The 27482-nt window shown below is 35.1% G+C and overlaps 5 protein-coding genes across 8 annotated transcripts in view; 3 read left to right on the top strand and 2 right to left on the bottom strand.

Annotated features, from left to right (window-relative positions):
• The window catches only part of LOC130662675 (uncharacterized), a 59760-nt gene extending 39302 nt beyond the window's left edge, over positions 1 to 20458 (top strand). For all 3 annotated transcript variants that reach the window (XM_057461584.1, XM_057461583.1, XM_057461585.1), the window contains one exon: positions 18829 to 20458. In XM_057461584.1, the coding sequence (XP_057317567.1) occupies positions 18848 to 20146 (1299 nt within the window). In that variant the 5' untranslated portion in view covers positions 18829 to 18847 and the 3' untranslated portion in view covers positions 20147 to 20458. The remainder of the gene's footprint in view (positions 1 to 18828) is intronic.
• Positions 341 to 16487, bottom strand: LOC130662674 (uncharacterized). The gene is made up of 3 exons (XM_057461582.1): positions 10398 to 16487; positions 10088 to 10222; positions 341 to 9860 (listed from the first exon to the last, which is right to left on the bottom strand). Exons 1-3 carry the CDS (start codon positions 10614 to 10616, stop codon positions 7959 to 7961), a joined length of 2256 nt encoding a protein of 751 aa, XP_057317565.1. The 5' UTR covers positions 10617 to 16487; the 3' UTR covers positions 341 to 7958.
• On the top strand, positions 7070 to 7810 carry LOC130612927 (P2X purinoceptor 7-like). Its single transcript, XM_057434258.1, has 2 exons — positions 7070 to 7352; positions 7515 to 7810. The coding sequence occupies exons 1-2, from the start codon at positions 7070 to 7072 to the stop codon at positions 7808 to 7810; spliced, it is 579 nt and encodes a 192-aa protein (XP_057290241.1).
• Positions 17705 to 18818, top strand: LOC130612926 (uncharacterized). Its single transcript, XM_057434257.1, has 2 exons — positions 17705 to 18694; positions 18780 to 18818. Exons 1-2 carry the CDS (start codon positions 17705 to 17707, stop codon positions 18816 to 18818), a joined length of 1029 nt encoding a protein of 342 aa, XP_057290240.1.
• A 137-nt stretch (positions 20459 to 20595) lies between the features above and the next one.
• Positions 20596 to 27482, bottom strand: part of LOC130662679 (valacyclovir hydrolase-like) — a 32756-nt gene continuing 25869 nt past the window's right edge. The window contains exon 3 of one of the 2 annotated variants that reach the window (XM_057461588.1): positions 20596 to 21007. In XM_057461588.1, coding sequence (XP_057317571.1) covers positions 20706 to 21007 — 302 coding nt within the window. In that variant the 3' untranslated portion in view covers positions 20596 to 20705. Of the gene's footprint in view, positions 21008 to 22376; positions 22595 to 27482 lie in introns of those variants that run through there. The other variant, XM_057461589.1, reaches the window with a different exon arrangement.

Genomic DNA, 27482 nt, shown 5'->3' with positions numbered 1-27482 from the left:
ATCAAAACTCCCCATGGCCTAGCTTAAGTCCTAGGTTGTTATCTCTTTCCAAAGACTATTATAATGTAACTTGCCATACTTCATGGCATTAAAGACAGAAACTAATGTTCCGATAACCCTTAAAACAAACCTGGGGTGAGGCATACACAACAAGTCCTTATATAAACTCTCTAATTTTATGACCCTTTCATCGATTAAGGCTATTGTCATCTGAGCAGAGTTTAACACAAACACTAAAAAAACTATACATTCGGTAAACACTAGAACTGACTTATTTGGATGTGTTAAAGGTTGCTTTTTTGTTGTTACATATGATTATAGATGCAGGAAAAACACCATATTTATTGCGACAAATCCCTGTTCTTTCCAAAATAACTACGCAGTGCCTCCAGAGCGTACCACTCACTGCTGACATCGGCCGAGCCGGAAGGCTCGATCTAGCAGTTCGCGGTATAGCTCGTTCTATATCTAACTAAATCTCATCTATCATATACTATTTACAACATACCGAATGATGCTAACGAGTTCGTTCAAGCGATTAGCGTCCTGTTGTTATATTACTGTGCTATTTGACAGCTTTAACTCACGTTATGTACAGTTTCTGATGAAGTATCTCATTGTAACATTACCCTCTCTGTCACAAGAGTCTGTCCCCAGACTCCAATAAAAAACATTTACGTCACGCAAAATCTGAAGTCTATGTACAACATTCTTTTTCTCATTAACCACATTACGGGTTCATATCCCCATGTATCACGGCTTCATTTTTTTCTCTTTAACGAAAATGTTTCAATGTCGTTTATCATCAGCTTTTCTGTCATCACGATTTTTAAGTCCAGCCTCATATCAAAGAAACGTTTCAATAATATTTGTATCTTGTCATTGTTATCACTGAACATCAAGTAAATAATTTCTGAGCACTATAGGATAGTTAATTGGTTCTCCGATATCTGCCTCGGGACGGCTAATTCTCCGATATCTGCCTCGGGACGGCTAATTCTCCGATATCTGCCTCGGGACGGCTAAATCTCCGATATCTGCCTCGGGACGGCTAATTCTCCGATATATGCCTCGGAACGGCGAAAAGTATTAACTATTCAATATTACCCAAAACACGTTTCTTAACGATCAGTGAAGGTCGACAAAGTCATATATTATCGCATCATTATTTCTTTTTTTAGCATTAGCTGCCACCATCAAAATTTCGTCTTTCAGCTTCAGCAATTCATAACAGGAGATTCCGGCTGGTTATCATTAGTCTATACAGACCTAAACCAGTTAACGTATCCGGGCAGTGAACTCCAATGTTAAAGGTGCTTTTTTGTTGTTGTTACATATGATTATATTTACAGGAAAAACACCATATTTATTGCGACAAATCCCTGTTCTTTCCAAAATAACTACGCAGTGCCTCCAGAGCGTACCACTCACTGCTGACATCGGCCGAGCCGGAAGGCTCGATCTAGCAGTTCGCGGTATAGCTCGTTCTATATCTAACTAAATCTCATCTATCATATACTAATTACAACATACCGAATGATGCTAACGAGTTCGTTCAAGCGATTAGCGTCCTGTTGTTATATTACTGTGCTATTTGACAGCTTTAACTCACGTTATGTACAGTTTCTGATGAAGTATCTCATTGTAACAGATGTATATATAGTAAATCCTAAGCTGCTCAGAAATAAGACAGTAGCCTCAATGTTTCTTTGGCATGATTCACAAGTATCGAGTTTCGAAAGAGCTTACTGGTAAAAATATAAACAACGGAACTCATCTATTAGTTTTACGTCTTAATGTATATAATCGTAATACAGTTTTAGTAATTCATTTTACCTGACAATGTAATAATATGCAACGAAAAAGTTCGTATTAATATAATATGTTCTCAAAGAATTTTTCTGTAATATGAATAAAGCATATAAAACACAATCAAAAGGGCTATAAGTCAACAAATATAATATGTAATGTAATACATTGTCACTAAGCTAAATATGAACAAATATATGGCTGTAATATATGCAATTTTACTAACCTATATCCCTCTGATAGTTTTGTGTACAGTCAACACAGTGAACTCCGCCATCTTGAACGCAATCGGACAAATATTTGATACTTAAAGTAATTAGTCACAACTACGGGGGAAGGGGTGGCAGAATATTCTACTACACCCGTCGTCAAGAGTGCTAAGCCAATCAGAATGCCTACAAACTCGTATTGTCCTGCTTGAAAATCCAGACGGATAACAATAGTTCATAATAACCTCCTCTTTGATTTGTTATTTATGACCGAGTCCTTTTTAACTAAATAGTGAAGTGACTAGGAGAGTCACTATGTTTTAATTTATTGTGACTCTAGTGAAGTTACTTTTCTCTGGTTTATACTGACTGGGGAGTCACTATTTCTGGGGAGTCACTATTTCTAGGGAGTCCAATATCTGTAGTATATCGGGAAAACTTTCGCAAGACAGCTAACTTTCGCAGGACAGCTAACTTTCGCGATTTTTGATTTTAATGTTTTCCTTGCTGAAAAAAAGATTCTTGTTTCCTTGACTTCAAATTGAAAAGTCCTACCGAAGATGTTTTTACCTTATCGTTACAAGCAGTGCTATTTGTTTTTGAGCACTTGCCCTACATTTTTTATGATAGAGTATTTAACATAAGTTAGAATTGTGCTTTCTGAAAGTTTTGAAAACAAAGTTGGCGAAAAAGGTCAAAGATTTTAAATTTCCCTCGCGAAAGTTTTCCCTCGAAATTTTTATCGAATAAAAACTGTACAAGCTGTGTTTGTTATACTTATTTCAAGCCAGGTAGATTATTAATTTTTTTGACATGACATGACAAAATTTACATTTATATATAACTCTAGTAAGGTAACTTAGGCTGAGAAAAATGACTATGTTTAACTATTAGGTATGCTTGTCACACAACCAAGAATCCTATATAGTTTATATGAAAATCTAAAACACTTTCAGGGATCATCATTCCTTCGTATACGCCTGGTATTGCGTCGATGTGACTCGTAGTGGATCAGGAGACCCAGCATAATTTTTCTTCCCAACGGGGAATCGGAAAGTACAGATGGAAATATTACGCTGGGTCGCAATTAACTAATTTGAGGTTTGCTCTGACAAATTATTTTGTGTTAATTGGTAGATTTGAATTTTAGGAATTTGCTCCGACACATTCGTTTGTGTTTAAACTTTCGTATTGGTAAAACTGAATTTTAATATCCTTGAAGAAAGCTTGTACAAAAATATTAAGACAAAGATAGTTATCCTTATTTTTCAAATATGGACAAAAATGTCAAACAGTCAATGCTCTGCAGCCTGTAGTCTGCAAAGGCGCTACTTTTACACACGTAGTCCAGGCAGACAGCGGTGAAAATTTGCTAGTCACAATTTCTAGCACGCCCGCACACCGAAATAATCCACGTCACTGACGTCAGCAACAATTAGCACATTTAATTTTGAATTTAGACTTAACCAAAAAAACCTAAGTTCACTCTGACCATTGGATCATTAAGTCCACTCTAAACACAACAAGTGAACTTTCACCAGTTCAAAATGTGTGAATCTAATATAGAAATGGCCTACGGAATTTCTTCTGGTGGCGAACTTCGAAATTAGCTGTTTTGTCTCAACATATTTTGATTTTTATGGGTTATTTAAGGTGAAAATCCACTTCAATTGCCAAGCACGACGTGCTTAGTGCTGCGCAGTCGTGTGTCCAAGCGGTAAAATGTTTAAGGGAAAAAGAAAGGCACGCACAAAACCAATATGGCGGACATACAAGCAAATTCATTGGTCGAAATGAAGACAGTGCTCTTAAAAAAGTCAAAATGATTTGGACTTTTAAGTCGATCAGTGCGCGTAAAAGCGCTTTTAAATATCACCTAATAATGAGCACTTTAATACGTGGGCCTTGAACCAACGTGCTCAACGTGACGACTTTCGCCTTTAAAAAAATTGGTTAACAAATCATTGAGGCAATAAGCGGTTATTCTACTGCAGATTGTGCTTTTAGAAATAAAAATGATGCTACTTTATTTTCGATTATATTAACGCTAAACACTGTAATATTCACTTCCACCATGAAAAAAAAGACTTTTTAAAAATTATCGTTTCTTGATATTATTGATAACTCCTCAAAGTATCACAAACAAGCTAACAAGAACTGATTTTTGCGAAGCAATTTAGCTTTAGAAATTGTGGAGCACGTTTGCTACGCGAAGTATACCAAGAGAATTATTGAGATTCTCAAAATTTCGATAGAAAAAAAAATCATATAAAATCAGCGTAAGGAAATATGACTGATATTTTTTCACGAAAAGGTAGGTTATTTTATTGTCTACTAGAACAAATAAGTTTGGACCGAGCAGCTGTAATAAAAGTTAGCTAAAAATGCCAATAAATAGGCTTTGTTCCCACTTTTCTGGCGTAGTTAAAATCATATTTTAATGATATCTATGATTTTCTGATTTATTATAATAACACTATTTTTCTTTAATATTTAGAAGTATAACTTTTAGACTTTATGTAAACAACTGTGGATATACAGCATCATCACAAAATCAAATCAGAAAACTTAAACATTAACAGTCATTCCGTTCTTAAAATTTTCTCTGTAAACAAATAACGTTGAGTAAATCAAATAAACTTCTGCGACAAAAACTTTCGCGAGTCTCAAAACTCGCGAAATTATTTGGCTAAACTTTCGAAACCACATTTGAGAGATTTTGCGAGAGTAATCTGAAATTTGTGTTTCTGTTTCGCGTCAAACAACCAAAAGTAATGTTTGTACAATCATGCAAAAAAATTATTTTTGTGTGTTCTTGCAGGAAAGTGACTTATTGTTAATGATACAAAAGGGAAAAAGTCATTTCAGAGACAGCACAATCTCTTTGTTCTTGCAAATATATTTCCAAGTTTTCGAAAGGGTCCAGTGTAGCAACTAGGAGAAAGTTTGTAGTAAGGTAAGACAGCGCTTTTAAAACTGGATTTTTTTTGAAATTTACTGGATAAACTTTCGCGAATCGACAATTTATAAAACGTTTATACACCACTGGTCATTTTTAAAAGTTTCGCGAGACGAAGTTTCGCAGAAAAGGCCGAAATTCGCGAAGGTTTCTCTTAATAAAGCACCTATCTACGCCACAGATGACGAATACTGTTAGACGACGAAAACCATTATTGATGGTGAGAGTGGTAAATTGAAGGGAATTCTTCTTTCATCTTCTCCTAATATCCTGCTACTTTTTTAACATGCAAATAATGAATCTCTCTCGCAAAAACAAACATGACGGACAGAAATTTTATAAACACAAAGCAACGGTGATCATAAGAATTTAAAAAACAATAATAAATAATGTGACCTGAGTAATGCTGGTAACAAAAAACTCATTGAGTTGAAATTAATTGTACGATTTCCTTCTTTTTATAACTAAACTACAAATTAACTTCATAAATAAATTTAAATAAAAATGTAGGTGTCATACATTTTTGTTTTCAAATGCTTTACGATAAAGGTAATTTTATGTTCGTTAATGCTATGTTTTGTACCGCTATTTTTCAATAGTTGTAGTAGTACCAGCTACGTTTATCAAAACCTTCCTTATTTTTGTCAAGAATTTTTTCGGGAAGAAAATTTAGCGATTTAAAAAAGCGAGAAATCGCGTTTTCTCAGTTCATCAAGTTCGGTGGATTTCGCTGGAAATTTTTATCGCGGATAATCAAAAATTAAATCGCGGATAATCAAAAATTAAATTTCGCTAAAAATAAAACAAAAATTTTCCTTAAAGATTCCCAATGCCTTTTAGTACTAACTACATTTTAGTAATATCAGCACGATCAAATATAAAAGGTGAAGAAATACCGCGAAATTTACTTTCGGGGTAAAAATTTAGATCTTTAGAGCAACAAAATTTCGCATAATTAAATACTTATACTTCGCAACGCAGTGTAACTGGATAATGATACATAAATAATGCTACATAGTTTATACCTCAAGGGAAGAAGTTTGATTTCGCAGTTAACATAGGCAAAATTGACGAGTTACGCAGAATTTAATTTCGCTATTCACTATTTTTTCCAAAGTTTTCATAAAAAGATAAAAAAGAAAATAAAGTTAGGTCCCGGTCCTTTCATTTATCTTGAACTATTTCCCTGAGTCCCCTGAACTTTCGTTAATACTTTCTCATAAAAAAACCTGGTTAAAGGCCAATTTCCATACAGCTACATTTTGCGCCCAGTCGTAAAATGCGCCGCGACTTTTATCACATATACCGAACCATTTCCATTTAGCGATTTTTGCTCACGTGTTTTTTGCAAAACATGGCTGATGTAAACAGACGATATTTGTTGCTGCAAAATTTGAGAGTAGTCCTAGCAATATTTTTATGGCGAGAAATAAACAACGTTGTAAAATACGTTAGAAAAACATGTGGATGAGACGACTTTCCATAGAAAGAAGAATCAAAGGACTATACAACGTTTTGCTTATGGATTTAATGTCGTCAGATCACGAGTAGTCTTTTTAAGTTTGTTTACAATGTTGTTTCTTTGTGCCTCCACAGACTCATTAATGTTATTTTGTTTTTCATCTACTTCACTTGATTGATATATATTCGGATTCTCTACATTCATTTGGCTTTGACAAAAATTTAACACAGAAACGAGATGTTGCTAGCCATATTGAAATGATCTAATTAAAAATTCTTTCGTAATTCATGTAGATTGCTACCTTTTGATTGGCTGTTAAGGTGAAGCGCAAAATGTAACTCGCAAAAAGTAGAGCCTGTTCAACTTTTTTTAAAGGGGAAGTCCGGTAAATTTTCAAAATTTTTAAAATCACAATATTACATGTCTGTATAACAGCCAAAAAAAATTTTTCAGCTAAAAAGTTCTAAAAGTCATGAAAAAAGCAATTTTGCCTCATATCATTTCTACTTTCACTTCATGATATATTTCCGCAACGAGTAGTCTGGACACTAATATTCTTCTGACGTCATTCGTGACAACAACATTCGGCGCGTTACTTTCTTGCAGTAGTAAACTTATCTTGAAGTAGTTATGTCATCTTCCTCTTCTGATGTAAGCGATGTTGAATTTAATGAAGATGAAGAGTTTGGTTTATCTCCTTTCATGTTCGAACCGGAACGGAGTCAAAGTGAAGTGGCTGCAGCTTTAGAAGCTTTAGGAAACAACGTTGGTGCTAAAAACTGCAATGTTGAAGCTGGAAATCGTGTTGGAAATGTTGAGTGGTGCCAGTGCAAAAAGTGTAAAATTATGGTCACTGAAACGGAAAGTTTATGTTGTCGTGATAATAATGATATTCCGGACGGTCATTTTCAAGGTTTCTGTTGATTAAAATATCTTCTTATCGTGTATTTTACTTCCTTGTTTGCTACATCAATCACTTTCTGTTCTGTCACAACAAAGTTTTAGAAAGCTAAACGTTGTTTATTTACACACGGGGGTACGCCTTTTTAAAGATCTTTTTTCTTTTTTCGCTTAGGTCATACGTGTGTTACAAATTCGGATGAATTCAAAATGGTTTGTTTGCCGGAACCCGTGTTACGGACAGCACTAGGTGCTATTCACAACATGAGAGGGATTCGTCATAAACTTTGCAACAGATCATATCGGTTTGCTGCTTATAAACAATATATATGGTGGGTGTATGGAAGACTGGGCATAGGTTATCGAAAGCCTATACCATCATGTGTTGTGTGGGTAATCCGTAATGAATACCCGCAGCCCGATGGGGTATACGTGCCATACACAGAATCAGGAATGGATTTGGACACATAAAATGTATAAGAACATGTATAATTGTAAAGATGATGAATGAAATTTTTACAATATATGTTTTTAAAATATAACAAATGTCCCCCGGAATTGTAAAATAAGCGTTTCTTGATGTAATGCTAAATATCATTTATAAACCTGGGGGTTACTTTTAGGTAAATCTTGAACGCATATTCGAGACAACAACTTCCTTCCCAGGGTTTATTTTTAATGCAATATTTCTGGGTGTTTCAGGCAACTTAAAAAATATAGGAGCTTTGATTTTTTGAACCAAATCAAACACTTCCTTCATCAAGTCCTCTTGGTATTTCTTTTCTTTCGGATCCATTACTTTTTTTGCCACCCACTCCTTCGTAATTTTGGTGAAAGAAACTTTGAACTTCAACCTCCCATCGGATGTAGTGGCTTGTTGTCGTTCTACACCCGAGTTGTGGTCAAGCACAGCTAGTTGCGTCCTAGCAACCATCCCAGCGTACGAGAATGTTAAGCGTTTGGGACAGTACTTATTCAACAGGGAATGGTAAACCTCGAGCTGTCCAGTGTGCTTGAAATCAGCTACGTGTTTTAAATCGTTTAGTAGCTGTTTTTCATTAACAATTTTCTCCAGGGCGATGTAAGCAGGGCTTTCTTCAGTTAACCACTTCTTCTGAGCTTGTTGTAGCAGGGTAAGTTCTTCATGAGCACATTTATGATATAGCGTATTATTTACCCAATAATGTACCCCACGGATATGACAGAGTAAACTCTGCCACTTTTCCTTCAATAATATTGGATCTCCTTCGCAAGTCGAACAAGCCCACCAGAAGTGGTTTATGATAGACTTCATCCAGTCATTCAAGTCACGACAGCTCTTTTTTTTTGCAACTTTCAAAATCTTTTTTTTGATATTTTTTGTCATGTGCCACACATCAAACTGGTGCGATATATGTTCATGTTCGGTGCGCATAAACTTTCGTATCTGGCTATGTCTGTCGGTAACTAGTGTGTCCACTATTACGCCAGCTTCGTCGATAAATTCCAAGCACTCAGCAAGTCCATGTTTTTCCATGCGTGCCGAGTTTCCTGCTAAACGAACGTGTGAAATAAAAAAGTTCACCACCTCATTTGTCATGGCGTCCATGAGGCTGTATGTACCATATTTAGCACTAAATCCAGGTGAGTCACAGCGACCATCTCCAATTAAATCGACACCCTCAAGCGCAACGAGTCTAACAAGTGTGGCTTCCTGATAATGCGTAAAAATGCTATTTATGGCTGGGAATAAAAATCTTCGCTGAAGTTCATGGAACTGCGACCTACTTATAAAGTTAACATTGGCAGTTTCAAATGCTTCTTTCACACCTTGAAATGTTAATCCGTTGAACAATATTCCAGCAGACAGCCTTACCGTTCCTTCCGCAATTCGATTTAAGTAAGGTTGTGATCTCCAAGTCACTTCGTGGTTACCGGCGCAAACCAATTTCACAATAAGCATACTACCCTTAGTTATATGTTTTTTGATAGTAGCTTTCTCACCGCATTCAAAGCAGAATTTGAAGAGCGACTTAAGCATTTCAAAGTACACTAGAAACATTGTTGAAGGTGCAATCGACTGCGTACCTTCCCTAACATCGACATCTTGCTCATTAACATCACTATCAGCCGTATCGGCACTACTATCGACCGTATCAACATCGCTACTGACATTGAAAGATGCATCCGGATCAGCGCGATCTTCTACTTCACTTGCGCAAAATGAAGAGCAATCTCCAATTTCATCTCCCTCTTTCGCAATAAGGTTGACTGTGGAAACGCTAGCATATTGAGTTAATATAACAGTTTGCGTGTTCGTCGAAGACAAAGTTGGACTCATCTGAGTAGACATTGATTTGCATAACACAGCAGGAACCATAGTGCTCTTTGTTCGCATTGGTGTAGCACAGCTAACTTCTTTGTTGATCATGACGACATCAACAGTTTGCGTAATAGCATCCTTAAAAAGGGGCTCAAGTTCTAGGGAAGGTGCTTCCGGGCCACCTGAGTTTTCTTCTGCCGTACAAGCTTCATCCACAATCTAAAGTTATGAACACATTAAGAAATTTTTTATTCCTTAAAAGAACAAATATTTTTTCCAACTCCAAGATTTTTAAATCTGATCATTTTTTTGGAAGAGCACATAAAAAAGACATTCGAGGCTGAAAAAGTGTAAAAAAAAAGAACAACCAGACTGAGGTAAAATTTAAATGTTCTTATAAAAAACGTGTAAAAATATGTTTAACCACGATTGGCCTGCTGGGTTACCTGGCGTTTTGTTTTTCTTTCGTTTCTTGCAATGGATGCAGAACGCTTTGCAGGTAGCGGTTTCGAGAATGAAAATACCGATGGAATAGCGTTTGGTAATAATATAAACTTTCTCACAGAGCCACAGAGCTCCGCCTAAATAATAAAATTTAAAAATGTATTTTTACCCCCTGGTTATTTATGGACAAAAAGATCAAAAGACAGGTGTTCAGAAAATTATTGAAGGTGAATACAGTTTCGCAACAAGCTTATTTACAAAAGAAATAATGTGAAAAGAAGTCAAGAAAAATTTAAGAAGTGCAAGAAATACCTTGAGATCGCGTTGAAAACATTCGGACGTGAAATGCATACCACAAAGAACGAAATTCGTGTCTGCTGGATATGGTGGATCTCGCTTCATAGCTGCTAGCCATTTCTTACGACGTTGTTTATTTTCTTTTTCGGTGGGAACGTTATGCCACCCTTTTACATCAGCTACCGATTTTTTGGTGGAAGAGTTACCACAATTTAAAGCACCACAAGTAACCATGATAACAGTAAAATCAATGGTACATTTATGACTTGTTTGAAGTGGTGTAATCGACAACTGAAGTATTCCGGCGTGCAGAAAGCTGTTGTCATAAAATACGTCACGATAAACATTAGAGCCCAGACCTCGATGATAACAACAAAAAGATGGCGTCGTTTGAAAAAAAACAGTAACAATCCTAAACTTTGATAGACATTTATATCATTTGTAATACGAATTTTTAAAAAAGATTTTGCAGAAATTAATAACACGATGGTGTTTATTCAACACACAAATTTTGAAAAATGACCGGACTTCCCCTTTAAATCGCCCCAGCGCATGCAAAAGCGCGAGGTCAGCGGCATTATTCTGATAATGCGCATGCGTAGATCAAAAGTCACGTCGCTTTTTACGACTGGGCGCAAAATGCAGTTGTATGGAAACCGGCCTTAACTTGAACCTTGGATAACTCGAACATTCGTAACTTGGCCAAAATTTCGTCCCCCTGGGGCTAATTTTTTCGGACAACTTGAACTTTTTACTCGAGAAGAGGAAATCAAAAGCTAGATAAATGTCAGATTTTAATTTGTTTTTATTAGTTTTATTAACTCCTGATGTAATATAGGTAATGTTGTCTGTCAAGAAAAAATTAATTTACAAGGAATATGCCTTTTTTATCGTCAAAATTGCAATTTTACCGTATTTTGTCCCACCTCTTCAAAAAATCGGTTTAACTATAATCTCTTTTTAGACTAAATTCGACTAAACGGGAGATTCGTTTAACTCGAACATTCGTTATGTCTATTTTCCTCGGTCCCTCGGTGGTTCGAGTTACCGGGTGTAAACTGTAGAATGATTTTTGAAAAAAATACAGCCTGCCAGTGAGTAGTATTCGATCTGTTAGTGATGCACGCAAATAGTCTATCTGGATGGATTGTATATATATAAGTGATTCTCTATCCTGGCAAATCCGTGTGTCCATTTTCTACGGATAATGTGTTTTGTTCATTTTTATGCTTGGCATATATGCTTAAAATTTGTATATATTTTTATTGTATCAGCACAACGAGAAATCGTCATAAAAAAATTGAAATTCGCTGAATTTAATCGTAAGTTTTGCGGAACTAATTTGGCAATTTAGGGTCAAAATCTGGAAATTAAATTCTCGTAAAAGCGAGAATACACGTGGAATATTTCTTTAGAAAAATTCGAAATTTTTCTTTCTAAACTTTTCTGCCGTAATATATCCTATATTTAGAAAGAAATTAAACGCAACAAAAGTTGATTTCACGTGTTGCAGAAGTTTACGATTTTTACCAACTGACGGTTAAACTTTTTCTTGTCTTAAAAGAAAGATCATCGGAAACCGACAGCTGGTAAAAATTCAAAGTCGCACCAGTTTATTATACACAAAGACTTTTGTGCATTCCTGGTTTTGTGAGAAGGAAAATGTGCGAAGATGAAACGTGAAAAGAGATTTTTAAAGGAGTGGTCCCACGAAATTTTCGATTTTTTTTTATTTGTTCTTTGGATTCTCCGCTATTCAATTAGTATAAAGTTTTTATTCTTTTTTCGAAAAATTGTTTATTGATCTTTTAATCAATGCGCAAAGATTGTCTTTTTATTAAGAACCTTTTGCTGTGACGTCATAATTGGCGATGTCAGTGTCGAGAGAGAGAGAGATAGAGAGAGAAAGAAAAGCTTGATACTCAGATCACATATATGAACACAGACACAGCGAAGAAGAATTAGAGTATGATATTATTGAAGAAGAAAACAATTTTAGAGAAGATGAGGACGGTGATAATGAGATGGAAACCTTTGATGAGCTTTTTACAGGCACATGGCTGCAACTTTTTTTAATTCGAGACCACTAAATAAGATGATAATAAAAACATTGTAACTGAGAAAGAAACGATATTCTTAGTGAAAACATTGGGAAAGTTTTCGTGTTGGCAGAAACGAATGGTGCAAGTGCGATAACTGCAAGACTGAAACTAGGGAGATTGATTGTCTTTGTTGCACGGAAGGTATATGTGCTTAAACATATTTTTTTAAATATGATTAAGCTACATAAAAAGTATTGTTAAAATATGAAATAATAATGGTATGTATGGTACAAATATCCGTTGTTTTTTTAGGAATAAAATGTATAACTGAGAATGAGGATTTCAAGCAACTTTGTCTCGTTTTAATATGCTTACACGAGACGAGGGAAATTTCTGCAAGACACGCCTACAAACAAATCTTTTCCGTTTGCTTCTTACAAGCAATTTATTTGGTTCGTTTTCTAACGACTTGGAAAAGGCAATCGCCGAGTTATACCGTCGCGTGTTGTGTGGAAAATAAGACAAGTTTTCCCCGAAGAGGGTGGTGTCTATGTCTCTTACTCGGAAGAATAAACACAAAAATATATAATATATAATATGTGAAAATAAAATAAAATAAATATTTCTAATTATGAAAGAATATCATTCTATTTACTGAATTGTCTTAACACACAAGAAATCATTCGCCAACTATGACGTCATGGCTATTGAAACAGGATTGTAAAAAAGGGCGGAATACGAGAAAAAAAAGTTATTTATAATAATAAATAAAACATTTCCGATAAAATAAGATAAAATTAGTTATTTTGATTTTTCGTGGGACCACTCCTTTAACTTTTTGTTATTTTCAACAGAATTCTGTTTTCGTTTTGTTCACGTTGTAGAAGTTAGGATTGCGTATTGCGCATTGCGCATGTGTCTATTTTTTGTATATAGTACTGTTATTGGTTATATTTGGTCACGTGCTTATATTCTGTATATTAACGCTACCTCGTGTATATTTTTTGAATTTCCGCGCCCGAAGGCATAGGAAATTCTTTAAAACCGTCGTTTTTTTCTTTCGGAGCATTTTTTGAGAAAAAATCGACCCTGGGATGTCACATTGCTCCATCACAGATGTAAACTTCGTACCCAAGCTCCTTAACTACTGGAAAGTCTCGTATTGACGTTCAGGCTAAAATTGGTATTTGTTTTCGACAAAATTTGGCACAGTTAACAAAAAAGTATGATGAACATAATGGTGACAATTTTGATTTTTGTCACCTAAATGTCATTTTAGGCCAAAATTGGTCCAAAAATTAGAACTATTTTATTTTCAACAAAATTTGGCACAGTTAACAAATAAAGTATGCTGAACATGATGGTGACATCAAAATTTTGGTTTTTTGCCAACTTAAATGTCAGTTTAGGCCAAAATTGGTCCAAAAATTAAAACTACTTCATTTTCAACAAAAATTGGCAAAGTTAACAAAACAAGTATGCTGAACATAATGGTGACATCAAAATTTTGATTTTTGTCACCTAAATGCCATTTTAGGCCAAAATTTATCCAAAAATTAAAACTGCTTTATTTTCGACAAAAACTGACACAGTTAATAAAAAAAGTATGCTGAAAATGATGGTCACATCAAAATTTTGATTTTTTGTCAACTAATGCCGTTTAAGACCATAGACGTTTCAATCGCAAGACTTTCAACCATGAATGATAGGCTGTATTTTTTGTTAGCAATTTCTTTTAAAATGTGAGTTTAATGACACGTTTCGTTTTGTTTGCGTTTGTTGTAAGATATAATGTCACTGGTGTGCTTTATCTTCAGAGGTTCATGCACCAAACCCCTTCGAATGTTTGGCACAATAACACAACGAATTAGCAGGTTTTCATCAAATATTTTGGTAGCGCGCGGAAATTCTTAGAGTCCCCAGGGCTTCTTGTTTCTCTTGCAAATAGCCTTTCGAGAAGGAAGTAGAGTTGTGTCTTCTAATCTCGTTTTTACATGGCGCGACCTTGCAAGCTTTCTTGTACTACCATCTGGTGAATCTCATAGTCAAGACGTACTGTAAGACTTTAACGTTCCGTATGACATGGTACCGTAAGGGTTTTTATTTATGTTGACGTGTTTTTCCTGTTGCTTTTGTGCAGGCTTTACTTTTCGTTTAAGTTCATATTTTTCTGCATGTACAGGAAGTACCGATTTGAACGTTTTACGATTCTATTTACTGTATGTTTTCACTCTGATAGAAAGATTTTCTCTGCTTGTGTTGACTTGTTCGCATACTAGGTTTTACATTTTCAACATTTCTTTGGATAAAATTTGTTTATTTTTATTCGCCTAAGTACTTCTGCGCATTTGTCATTACCTATACTTTGACAGACGTTTGTCAACTACGCGACATTGATTTTTTTACTTTAACAGTTTTTATATTTTTACTTTTGTTGAAAAACTTTCTCTTTTACAACACGTGGCTCACTTTGGATGATATTTTTGCTCACATGTTTTTTTTTGTTACGAAGCTGAATATGATTGAATAGCTTAATGGTTCTGTATGCTTTGAAAATTGAATACCTGTGTTGTTTCTGTAAACTGAGGTTGTTTAGTTAGAAGGTGTTGCAATTTTATTCTTTCATATTTATTATAGTAAGTGAGGTCCTTTTTTGATAATGTCGGCACATGACAGAAAGGTTAAACGTCGTGATGGGATTAGATGTTTCTTTAAATCTACTGTAGCATCCATAGAGGATTATTTAAAAGAGGAGTCTCTTAACCAGGCTAAACTACGTGGTCATTAGAAAACCTTATCGTCTATTGTTGACCAGCTGTCAAAGGCCGATGACGATGTGTCTAAATCTTTAGAACCTGATGCTGTTGCAGCAGATGTTGTTGAAAGCATGGCATTTATTGCTCCTGCCAACGAGTTAGAGGCCATTTTAGATCTTAAGTTGTCAGAAATAAACACTGTGAAGGACCTTGCTCCATCTTCAATTGGTTCTAGCTCATCCAATGATTGTAGACTACCAAAGATGGAGATATCCGTTTTTTCCGGAGATCCTCTTATGTGGCAAGGATTCTGGGATCAATTTCAGGTATCCATCCACGAGAATGAGCGATTAAATGATATTGATAGGTTTAATTACCTGAGAAAATATCTGTCTGATGAAGCCCTTGGCACTGTAAGTGGCTTAACATTAAATTCAGCTAACTACAAGGAAGCTCTTGGTATTTTAAAGGAAAGATATGGTAATGAACAAGTGCTTATTTCTGCCCATATGGAATCATTATTAAAGATAAGTAAAATTAGGAGCAAAGATAACATCAAGGGGTTAAGGAATTTATATAATCACGTGAAAAGTTGCGTAAGAAATTTAAGATCGTTAAACTTAGAAACAAAAGGTTATGGATGTCTTTAATTCCTTTACTAAAGGATAAACTACCTGATGATTTGATCATTATAATATTTCGAAAGTTTGGAAGTGCAATTTGGCCTTCATAAAGTGCTTGAGTACTTCAACGATGAGCTCAGAGCCCAAGAAAATTGTGCTTCCAGCTTTGAGCGTAATTCTAATTTCAAATTAAAGGGAAATGATACTTTCACAACATCAGGACTGTTTGTACAAACATCTAGAAATATGTGTGTCTATTGTAAAAAACAGCATCCTTCGTCAAAATGTAGAACTGTTACGAATGTAGCTTCCAGAAATGGAATTCTTCGTAAGGAGGGTCGATGTTTTTTATGTTTAGAAGAAGACCACAGTGTTAGGGATTGTAAATCTAAGTATATTTGCAGAAAATGTACCACAGGAAAGCATCATATCTCAATCTGTGACAAAAAAGAAGAGACATTGTCTGCCTTTTCAATTGAGGAGGGGGTTAATGATGTATCTCTTGCCTCCAATGAAAACAGCAGTATATTAATGCAAACAGCTAAGGCTCGTATTTTTAACACAAATTCTGACAATGTTTGTCTATCAAGAATGTTGTTTGATACGGGGAGTCAACGCAGTTATATTTCTATGAACGTAAGAAAAAGACTCAAATTAAAAAAAGTTAGGACTGAAAGGGTAGTGATAAAGACATTTGGGGAGAGTAACAACAGCAAAGTGAGTAATTTGGATGTAGTTCAATTTAAGGTCAAGCATGTTGAAGACGATGATGTTTTTACTTATGTTGAGGCTCTCTGTGTTCCTCAAATTTGTTCCCCTCTAAAAGGACAACAAATCAATAAAGCAGGCAAGCTTGAAGAATTCAGACAACTAACGTTTGCTGATGATAACTCAACTCAGGAAGTGCTACCAGTAGGGATTCTAATAGGCATTGACCATTACTTCAAATTTTTCACTGGAAAAAGAATACTAAGCGAAACAGGAACAGTGGCTTGTGAATCTACGTTAGGTTGGGTTTTAAGTGGTTCTATTTATAAACAGTCTTCTGATGAAATGAACTGCTTAGAAGTTCTCAATATGCGTTGTTCCGTGGAAGAGCCTGTGGAAAGTATTGATATTTTAAGACAAGATTTAGACAAGTTTTGGAACATTGAGGACATCGGTTCCTTTCAATGTGTTGTAAGTAAATTTCAAAATGAAATCTATTATGATGGGAATAGGTATGTCACGAAACTTCCGTTTAAAGTTGATCATGACTGCCTTCCTGATAACTTTGATGTTTGTAAAAAGCGTTTGAGGTCCCTAAAAACACGTTTAATAAAACAAAAATTCTCGATGATTACAACCAAATCTTCTGTGACTACGAAAGGGATGGTGTAATTAAACGTGTTCCGCTAAATGATTTGTGTACGGAAAACGGTCAAGTTCAATACATACCTCACAGGCCAGTCATCAGGCAAGATAAGGAGACGACAAAGATCCGTGCATTGATGCCTCCTGTAATGCCAACGGATTGTCTCTCAATGATTGTCTGTACTCTGGTCCTAACATTCTATTGAAAATTTTTGACGTTTTGAATCGATTTCTCCTCAACCGAGTTGCCATTTTAGCTGCCATTAAGCAAACGTTTTTGCAAGTTGGTATATCTGAAGAACATAAGGATTTTTTACGTTTTCTTTGGTTAGATTCGACTGCCGGTTATGATTCCATTGTTGTTTTTCGTTACCAGCAGTCTCTTTTTGTTAAATGCTACCATTAGACATCATTTGAGCAAATATTTAGTAACTGTTTTGAAAGAGTTAATCAAAAAAATATTAGACGATCTATATGTGGATGACTTAGTTTGAGGCTGTGATTCGAGTGAGAAAGGAAAAACGTACTACAAAAATGTTAAAGGCGTAATGTCTGGAGCTGGGTTCGTTTTACGGAAGTGGGTAACTAATGATTCTTATTTTGCATCCCATGAGAACATTAATGGCCAAGGTGTAAAGTCTAATGAGGATGATGCGTCTTATTGTGACACCATCTTGCCCCATGCTGACAAAAATGCCACTGTATTGGGTTTAAGGTGGGATACCAACACTGATGAATTTGTTTTTGATTTCAACTATCTACTTCAAAAATGTTTAGAGATGAAAAAGACTAAGCGCGGTCTTTTGAGCACAGCCGCCTCAGTTTTTGATCCTCTAGGTATGGTTGCTCCTGTAACAGCAAGGAGTAAAACTATTTTTCAATTCCTTTGTAGTGATAACTTAAGTTGGGATGATAACATACCACAAAATATTTTAACTATCTGGGAAAAATTTGTGGAGGAATTAAAAGCACTAAATGAAGTCAGAGTTCCAAGATTCATTTTTACTGGTTGTATTAGTGATTTGATAGAGATTCATGGTTTTTCAGACAGTTCTAAGGAGGTTTATTGCGCTGTGTTGTATAGGAGGGTTGTGTCAGGAAGTAATGTGAATTTAAGTTTTATAGCATCTAAGACAAGAGTAGCCCCTTTGAAGCAACTTTCAATTCCAAGATTAGAATTAATGGGATGTTTGCTTCTCTCTACATTGATACGTGAAGTGTTAGATGGATGGAAATGTAGAGTTCATGTGAATAAGGTCTTTTGTTGGAGTGATTCACAGGTGAGTTTGGCGTGGATAACGGGAAAAGAACGAAGGTGGAAACCATGGGTGGAAAATAGGGTAGTTTCTATTAGAAAGGTTGTTGAGAGGAGTGATTGGCATTTTGTGAAAGGTGACATGAATACTCCTGATATTCCGACTTGTCTTGGAAAACATTTAAATGATTGTTTTTCTAGTTCGTGGTTAGCTGGTCCAACTTTTTTGTTGAAACCTGATTTTGATAACTTTTCTACAGATTCTAATTCTGTTAATGATACTGTTCTTTCTGAATCTAAAAAATATTTTACCGATAACCAGAACGAAATTTACACAAACTTGACCGAGACAAACATGACTGTAACAGCTACTGAAGACATTGGCTGGAGTAAGACCCTTGATGTGAACAAATTTAGCTCGTTAAGAAAGCTCACCATGGTTGCTGGTTTTATCTTTCGCTTTGTAAACAATCTGAAGAACAAAGCTGCTAACTTACAACATCAAAACGTTACAGAAGAAACGCTTACAAAAGAAGAATACGATGCCGCATTCACAAAGCTCATCAGAGAAGAACAACGAATTCTGCAACGCCAGTCAGACTTTGGAAAGCTTCGCAATTCGCTTAAGCTGTTTGCTGGTGACGACGATGTTCTTCGGTTAAAAGGAAGATTTGAGAATTCCACGCTAACATCCGATGACAAGCATCCAATTATACTTCGAGATGGCGGAAGCAGTTTTACGCAACTGGTTATATGGGATGCGCATCAACACGTTATGCATCATGGTATCGAATCAACATTGGTCTACGTCAGAAAAATGTTTTGGATAGTGAAGGGAAGAAAGTCTGTGAAGAACGTCATTCGAAAGTCTGTAATTTGTATTCGTTTTCAAGGAAGAACACTTAGACCGCCGACATCTCCCGATCTGCCAGAGTTTAGGATTGATAGTTTTTCCAAATCGTTTAATTGCACGGGTTTAGACTTTGCAGGTTCTTTATTTTATAGGAATTATTGTAAATCTAGTATTTGTAAATCGGACAGTCTAAAATGTAATATCCTACTTCTTACATGTGCCACTAGTCGTGCGATTCATTTGGAACTTGTAACCGATCAGTCTACCCATTCGTTCGTTCGAGGTTTTCGCAGATTTGTTTCACGAAGAGGAACTCCGAATACTATTGTGCACGATAACGCTAAGACCTTCAAATCGACAGAAGTAAAAAATTACATGATAAAACATGGAATTAAGCAGTGTTTTATTTTGCCAGCATCACCCTGGTGGGGCGGTTTCTACGAGAGATTGGTCCGTAGTGTCAAAACAACATTAAAGAAAACGCTGGGACGGTCGTTGTTAACGTTTGAAGAACTCCAAACAACGCTGTATGAAGTAGAAACAACGATCAATAGTCGTCCATTAACATACGCAAATGAGGATGACCTCGACAAAGTTTTAACACCAAACCACCTGATTTATGGAACGGACATTCACGAAAACGACCAGAAATTCGACTCTATTCTGCAATATGAGGACTTCTCAAGACGTGTTCGTCATATTCGACTTACTTTACAACATTTCCGTGAACGATTCAATACCACGTATATAAACGAACTTCGTCAATCTAATCTTTACCGAAAAGAGAAGACTGAAAATAAACGAAAACTAGTGGCAGGAGACGTAGTTTTGATTAAAGATGATTCATACTTGTTGCCAAACCCGAACCGGCAGTACAACTAACAAATAATGAAAAGCATGACAACAGGCACAGTACAGGAAGGAGGAGTACAAGAAAGGCTGCAATTGAGGGACAGAACCTGCGAAGATTACGTGAACAATATAAATGAATATTTTTGGTCAGGGAAGATGTAGAAGTTAGGATTGCGTATTGCGCATTGCGCATGTGTATATAGTATTGTTATTGGATATATTTGGTCACGTGCTTATATTCTGTGTATTAACGCTACCTCGTGTATATTTTTTCTCTTGCAAATAGCCTTTCGAGAAGGAAGTAGAGTTGTGTCTTCTAATCTCGTTTTTACACACGTTTTACTGCTTGTTTAAAATTTTAATTATTATTATATAAGCAGCTACCTTGCGCGTCGACTTCATTTTTTACTTATCTCCAGCAACAATTCTTTTTTGAAATAAACACGTGCAATGGTAAAATAAAAATTTCGAAAGAAAAATTTCAAATGTTTCTAAAGACATATTTCACCGTGTATTCCTGTCCTAATTTAAGCAAAACGTTTTCTAAAATTTTATGAGCATATTCATCTATTCAAATTTAAGCAAAATTTCAAGATTCTTCGAGGAGAAAAGACTTGACAAGTTCGTTGAACTCTTTGAAAAACCTCATATGCAAGTTGTGCTTTCCTTCCGGCCAAATAACCAGCTTCGACTTTTTTATATTCCGGTGAATAAACTCGGGGTGAATCGTCGGCACGAGGGAATCTTTAGCTCCATGTATGATTAAGGTAGGGCATTGAATTTCCTGTAATTCAGATATACATATATCGCCATTAGGCTTGTCAATGAACCTAAAAAATGCATCCATCCAATTGTTCCATAACTCTGTCAATCCTTCTTTACCATAAAGGACTAAAAAATAAAGACGCAGTTTTCATCTGACTATTTACCAGAATAATGAAACCACTGCACTTCTCTGACTACGCTTCTAGCACATATATCAGTTCAAAGATATCAGGGTTTTTCTATCAACACAAGAAATAAGATTTACGGGATTTAGAAGGAATACCAAGAGGTTGGTTTCTATTTATATTTATAACTTACTCAGAACATTGACTAGGCTAAATCATCACTATATCCAGGCGAGAAATAAATATATACATTTGTAGACGAAAGCCTCATAAATTCAACCAACTCTATCCAAACATTTCTTTCTTTTTCTTGGCTTATTCAAATAAATGGCGCTCTTGGTACTGTTTTGCTGTTGCAGCAAAGTCAGAGGATTTCACTGAATTTATTTTTGCGATTGAAGATTTAAAAAATTGGAGAGTTCACGGAATTTGTAGGACTTAATTTTTGCGTAATAGAATAATTGCGAGTTTTTTCGGAAATAACGTCCCTTGTAAAACACACAGTACGTTGGACACTTGTGCAGTTAAAATCAACAATGATGTCAACGAACTTCAAAGGTGGTCAGAAGATACCAAATCTATGTTCAACCCCAAGGAAACAGAGTCTATACTATTTTCAACACAACACCAGTTTAATTTTGAGTTATTATTATTATTATTATTTTATTATTATTATTATAAATGTTTATACAGGATTGATATAATAGATTTATTTCAATATCGCCTTTTCATGATCAGCCGTGGTGGCGAAAAATCAAAACATTGCATGAAAACGAGGTTAGTTTAGATAAAGTTCAGGACCCCTAGTTGTTTACTAGCCGTTTTGACCTTAGTTATCAACAAATGTTGGTTTTATTATTTTTAACTACCATATTGAAAGGATCGTAGTGAATACAAGTATATTGAGGGTATGAGTAGTGGTAGTGTGACAAAAATTATGAATATTTATTGATATTAAGTGTGTATTTATGGCAACTTTAATGTTGGCTAGCTAGCTAGCTAGCTAGCTATATATATATATATATATATATATATATATATATATATATATATATATATATATATATATATATATATATATATATATATATATATATATATATATATATATATATATATATATATATATATATATATATATATATATATATATATATATATATATATATATATATATATATATATATATATATATATATATATATATATATATATATATATAAGTATATATATATATATATATATATATATATATATATATATATATATATATATATATATATATATATATATATATTTCTGACGTCATTATAACGTTATAAAAGCGTCCATAAATTAACGTCATACTCGGCGACGTCCTGTAATGTCGTATTTTGATCACAGGAAGTCACGACCAAAATGTAACCATAATATGACGTTATTATAACGTCCTATGTCCGCTGGGTAATATCATCGATCATCAATTTTTTTTATTTTGGGTAAAATCTTTTATTAAAATGTCATCTCTAATATTATCCCTAAGATACGATTGGTCTCATACGATATACGTCCAACATTTGACAACATTTTGGGTTTGTTGATAATCCATCTAATAAGAAAATATTGGATAATTTCTCAGTTTATAAATTACTAAAAAGCTTATGCTTATTGCAATATATTTTGAAACAACATATATTCAAATACTTTCGGATGTAGACTGTATTTTCAACTAAAACAAAAGAAAATATTAATTTTACATCAGTTCAACCCTATAATTATTGTATCATGATCAGAAAAATGCAATCACTCAATAAATGCATACAAAATTTATTAATATATGGAGTTACATGAACATGGTGTGCGTTGGGTCCGTTATAATCTGGCTATACCCATTTTCAGTTATAATATTTGTAAAATTTTGTAAGTTATTAAAAAGTAAGTTCCTGTTGAAATTACCAAGAGGGCTACATGGCTGGCTAGAATAGAAATGATATATCAAGAAGTGGAACCTTGATGGATGCTAAATGTGACCAATCTGATTGTAAAGTATCAGTTCACTCTACAGAATTATCTGTTAGCATTGCAAGACTACAAAATTTGACAGAACTGCAGGTTATGTTTTACAAATCTACTCCTTATAATGTCTGTTGGATCGAATGTGGTGATTTGTGTTTCAGTTAAAAAGATAATGTTCTATACATTTAGAGTTAGGTGTTTCTCTAGGTAATTGGTATGTTTTCTCAAAGACCTTGCATTTAGAACAGACAGACAGACAGACAGACAGACAGACAGACAGACAGACAGACAGACAGACAGACAGACAGACAGACAGACAGACAGACAGACAGACAGACAGACGTATACGGGCATTATATAGATATGCAATATAGATATAAATTATAAAAAATAATTATATAATTTATATAAAGTTTCAGTATATATATAACAAGTTCATTTGCCTCTAGATATTGTTCGATCTTTTCAATATCCTCGTCCAGGTAGCTTTTAATTTCCTTGGCGTTTTTGTCGGCGTAGTATATTACTCCATCATCAGCATACATGACGATTGTCATTAAAAAATAAAATGAATAGTAAGGGACCCAACATCGAGCCTTGGGGGATACCGTTGAATATTGACTCACTTGATCGGTTTCCTTCGATTTTAACAAGTTGAGTGCGTTGGAATACATAGGTGAGTTCTTGGCCCGGATACCGCACGATGGTAATTTGGCAAGCAGTTGACCATGACTGACTGTGTCATTTTTATTGAATCTGCTTTTTGCATTTTTCAGCAAATTGTTATAATGGTTACGGAGTGTCACAAATTTTCCAGTCATTTTCTTTGTTCGAACGGCCTGCTTTACGTAGTGCTTTGTCACGTTGTTGAGTGCAGCTTTCTTATCTTTGTCGAGCCAAGGCCTTCCTTTATTAACTTGCTTGTCAATGAATGGTGCATGTTTATTAAATGTCTCATTTAAGGTGCTATTGAGATTCTTTACAGCTTCATTCACATCACTTAAATTTTAAACACAAGATCAATCTTTCAGTCGAAGTTCATTATTTATATCAATAGGGTTATACTTTGAGTAATCTCGAAGACGAATAGTTTTTGCTAGAACTCTCATGTGGCTACGTTTGCGAATACAACCGATCATTTTATGGTAAGATTTTATGGTGTTGAAAACACTTTAGTCTCTTTTATCACCTCGGAACGCGTGGTGGCAATTATGTCAACCTTAGGTTTCTTTCTTTGACGTTTCTTTTGTTATGCGGGTCGGTACAATTTGATTGTATTCCAATTTCTTCGCATAGTTGACATTAGCATCTCCCAAGAGGATTGATTATAAAGAAGTTGATTTAATCGTTCCTAAGAGATCATTTAACGATTTATTAAAGGTTTCAGATAATTTGACCCTGAGGGTGGATGATAGAACCTTGTTATAAGAAAGCTTTTCGCATTTTTCTCAAAAATTTGTAAACAAATACTTTTGACAAATTCTGTTTTTAAATCTTGTCGAGGTTTCCATCTTAAATTTTTCTTGATGTAAACAGCTACTCCCCCACCTTTCCCATGAACACGATTTCTCTTTATAAACGTATAGTTTGGTATCTCATGAAGACTGTTATTGTCGTTGTATCCAAAGTTTACTAATTGAGTTTCTGACAGGGTAATAATATCAAAGTCATTACTAGCAACCAAATCACACAACAAATTGAAGTTCGATTACAAACCACAAATATTTTGATGCACTATTTTTAAGCCACGTTGTTCACAGAAACTTGAAATCCCATTTCTGTATGTTCCAGGACAGCTTTCAAAATTTTCACAACACAAAATACAAAATATCAGCATTACAACACGCACGTCTATCCTCGCCGCCGTTATACTAGAACAAAAACGTTTGTGGTAAAAAAAAAGCAAAGATGAAACATTAAAATCTCTTGATCTAATTGAAGACTTTATTCGATGGATCATAATAATAGTGGTCTTTTAGTCATATTGATTTTTTTTTTAACAACTATAAACAATTATAAACACATAATATAAAGATTGACACTACACAACTAACGGCGTCGAATTCTGCTTTCTTGCACGGCAAGTTCAATATCTTGGTTTAATTATGTGTCTTTTCATACATCAATCGTGTCCCTCTGACACACAACAACATGGAACGAATTAACGAAAAATTCAATCGGGTCTTTATCCAAGCACTAACAATTGATTTCGAAAGCTTGCGTTTTTCGGCAATTAAATCCGCGGCATGCGAGTAAAAACGACTGCATTCCCTCGGCATACCTCTGAAACATGAAAATACTAACGGTGTAAACGAACCGTGATCAACATGAATAATTCGTTCATTATATGATTGTTTTTTTTCGTTTTTATTTTTTTATGAGCAACTTGAAGTGTCAGATTCTTGTGACATTTGGCTAATGGGTTAAAAACCCTTACATCTGCATACACCATTTGTCCTTTTACCCAAAAACTGCAACATCAGTTCTTGCTTCGTTGGTCATTATTGCAGTCCTCAGCTTAAACATCTCACTTGTCAAAGGCTGTAGAAGCGGTTCCACAATAACTTCCTGGCATACCTCTTTTACTATTTCCGCTGAGCAAATTCGAAGCTCGTTGTGTCTGTTGATTATAAATCCGCCTTGTGGACAGGAAAGAGCGTGTTGGACATCGAACGGGGCGGAACAGCCACATGTCGTTGTAATCGTTCAAGTGTGATCGCATACCGGAGACGTGAAGCATCCCAGAAAGATTGTTTGTCAAGTACGAAGCCATGTTCTTTCAGTGGAATAGCAGTTAACCAAATCGATGACCCATTCTTCAAGCTGGCTTCAAGGCCTTTATTTTTTTCGAGGTCGGTAATTTGTTCTTTGATTTCATTTAACTGATGTTGATAATTTTCATTCTTTTCTCTTTTTATCCGTGTCTTTAATGCAGCTACAACATGTTCAGCTCGGTGATCATAAACAGCAATATTTTGAAGCATACATTCTTTTGTGTGACTGGTTATCGCCAAAGAACGTTCATACCATGATCCGCCATTTGAGAGGTATAACACCTAAGCCATCATATCTGGCTGGCAGGGAGTACAGCAATCTTTCACTATCATTAAATTGATAATCGTTTAAAATAACACGAATAAACTCGTCAATTTTTCTCTTAAATTTCTTTACAAGTATTGAGATGTTCGGAACAGTCCTCATGACAAAAACATATCTGTGTCTTAAACAATGCATAAATGCACTATATGCTGCATGTGGTTGGGTTCTTGCAACAGCAATTAAACTGTCCAACTACTTAACCCACGAATTTACTTTGTCGTTGGTATATTTTTCAGAGTACAATCATGATTCCCAATCACTGCTCCAAGGTGACGATTGCCATCTGAGATCATAAAGATCTCAGAATCTGAAAAAAGTTCCTTTGCTTTATTAAAGTATTCATCTTTTACAATTAACATAGACTTTTGGTCATTAACCTCATAACCAATGTAATGACCATATTTCTTTATGAGATCCCACCAGGTTTTCAGGTGTTCCAATTTCCCCATACTGGTCAAATCATCAGCGAATGCAATTTGTTTAATTTGGTGTGAATCAAAGCTTGACATTACCGAACTTAAGAGTGGTGTTAATCCCAACGCATACATGCTCATTGCTATTGGGTCACCCTGTGTAGTTCCCTCCTCCGATGCTATCTCTTGTCTGCCAAGCACAAATAATCTAGCTGGAAGATGATAAAAATTTTCCATGTAGGTTGATATTTCGGGGTAAGTGATCTTAGTATTGTGTAAAAGAACACTTCTGTTAATATTGTTAAAAGCATTGCTGGCATCAACTTGTATGAATCCATGCGTATCGTCATGAGAAAACATTTCTCTGACTACATGTATTGCGACCTCGCACCCAGCTTCAATTCCAGCGCAAAGTTGCTCATATCCAGCAGATTCTATTACATCACGCTTTAGTATAACCATGACTAATTTTCCCATTATCTTTCGTAATACTTTTCCAATTCCGATAGGGCGTAAACCAGGACGTTTGTCCAATGGAATGAGGCGACAGGACACATTTGGTGAATGAGTCCGTATCCTCCAACAATATCTGTACATAACTGTCTCGTCATTAAAGCTATGGCATGACACAAATCATCAGCAACAGAGCCAAAAACATTCCCTCCGATGATTTTCCTCCAAAAATAGGCACCCATACCTGATGGTCCTGAAGCACCTTTTGTGCTAAGCGCACACTTTCTTATCAATTCAGCATTATTATCGTCATAGATAACATTGTTTATATCTTTAATGGGATCTTGCAATAGCATGGCGTCATATTTCGGTTGCGCACTAGGATGTTTTCGAAGAAGGCATTGCATTGTATCCTCATCTAACGGAAAAATATTTTTTTTTGTTTTCAATTTTACAACAATAACTAGAACATTATATGATTACAAGGGACTAATTTACTACATAACACAACATATT

This window comes from Hydractinia symbiolongicarpus, chromosome 10, assembly GCF_029227915.1.
Source record: "Hydractinia symbiolongicarpus strain clone_291-10 chromosome 10, HSymV2.1, whole genome shotgun sequence".
Lineage (NCBI taxonomy): Eukaryota > Metazoa > Cnidaria > Hydrozoa > Anthoathecata > Hydractiniidae > Hydractinia > Hydractinia symbiolongicarpus.
This window is presented reverse-complemented; position numbering and strand designations above follow the sequence as displayed.

Excerpts from the sequence above, each read along its gene's own strand:
- LOC130612927 (XM_057434258.1), top strand. The coding sequence starts at position 7,070 with ATGTCATCTTCCTCTTCTGATGTAAGCGATGTTGAATTTAATGAAGAT. Across the intron at positions 7,353-7,514 it reads TCCGGACGGTCATTTTCAAG|GTCATACGTGTGTTACAAAT; the intron begins GTTTCTGTTGAT and ends TTTTTCGCTTAG.
- LOC130662674 (XM_057461582.1), bottom strand. The coding sequence starts at position 10,616 with ATGGTTACTTGTGGTGCTTTAAATTGTGGTAACTCTTCCACCAAAAAA. Across the intron at positions 10,223-10,397 it reads GTTTTCAACGCGATCTCAAG|GCGGAGCTCTGTGGCTCTGT; the intron begins GTATTTCTTGCA and ends TTTATTATTTAG. Across the intron at positions 9,861-10,087 it reads AAAGAAAAACAAAACGCCAG|ATTGTGGATGAAGCTTGTAC; the intron begins GTAACCCAGCAG and ends TCATAACTTTAG.
- LOC130612926 (XM_057434257.1), top strand. The coding sequence starts at position 17,705 with ATGTCTGGAGCTGGGTTCGTTTTACGGAAGTGGGTAACTAATGATTCT. Across the intron at positions 18,695-18,779 it reads CTAATTCTGTTAATGATACT|CTACTGAAGACATTGGCTGG; the intron begins GTTCTTTCTGAA and ends TGACTGTAACAG.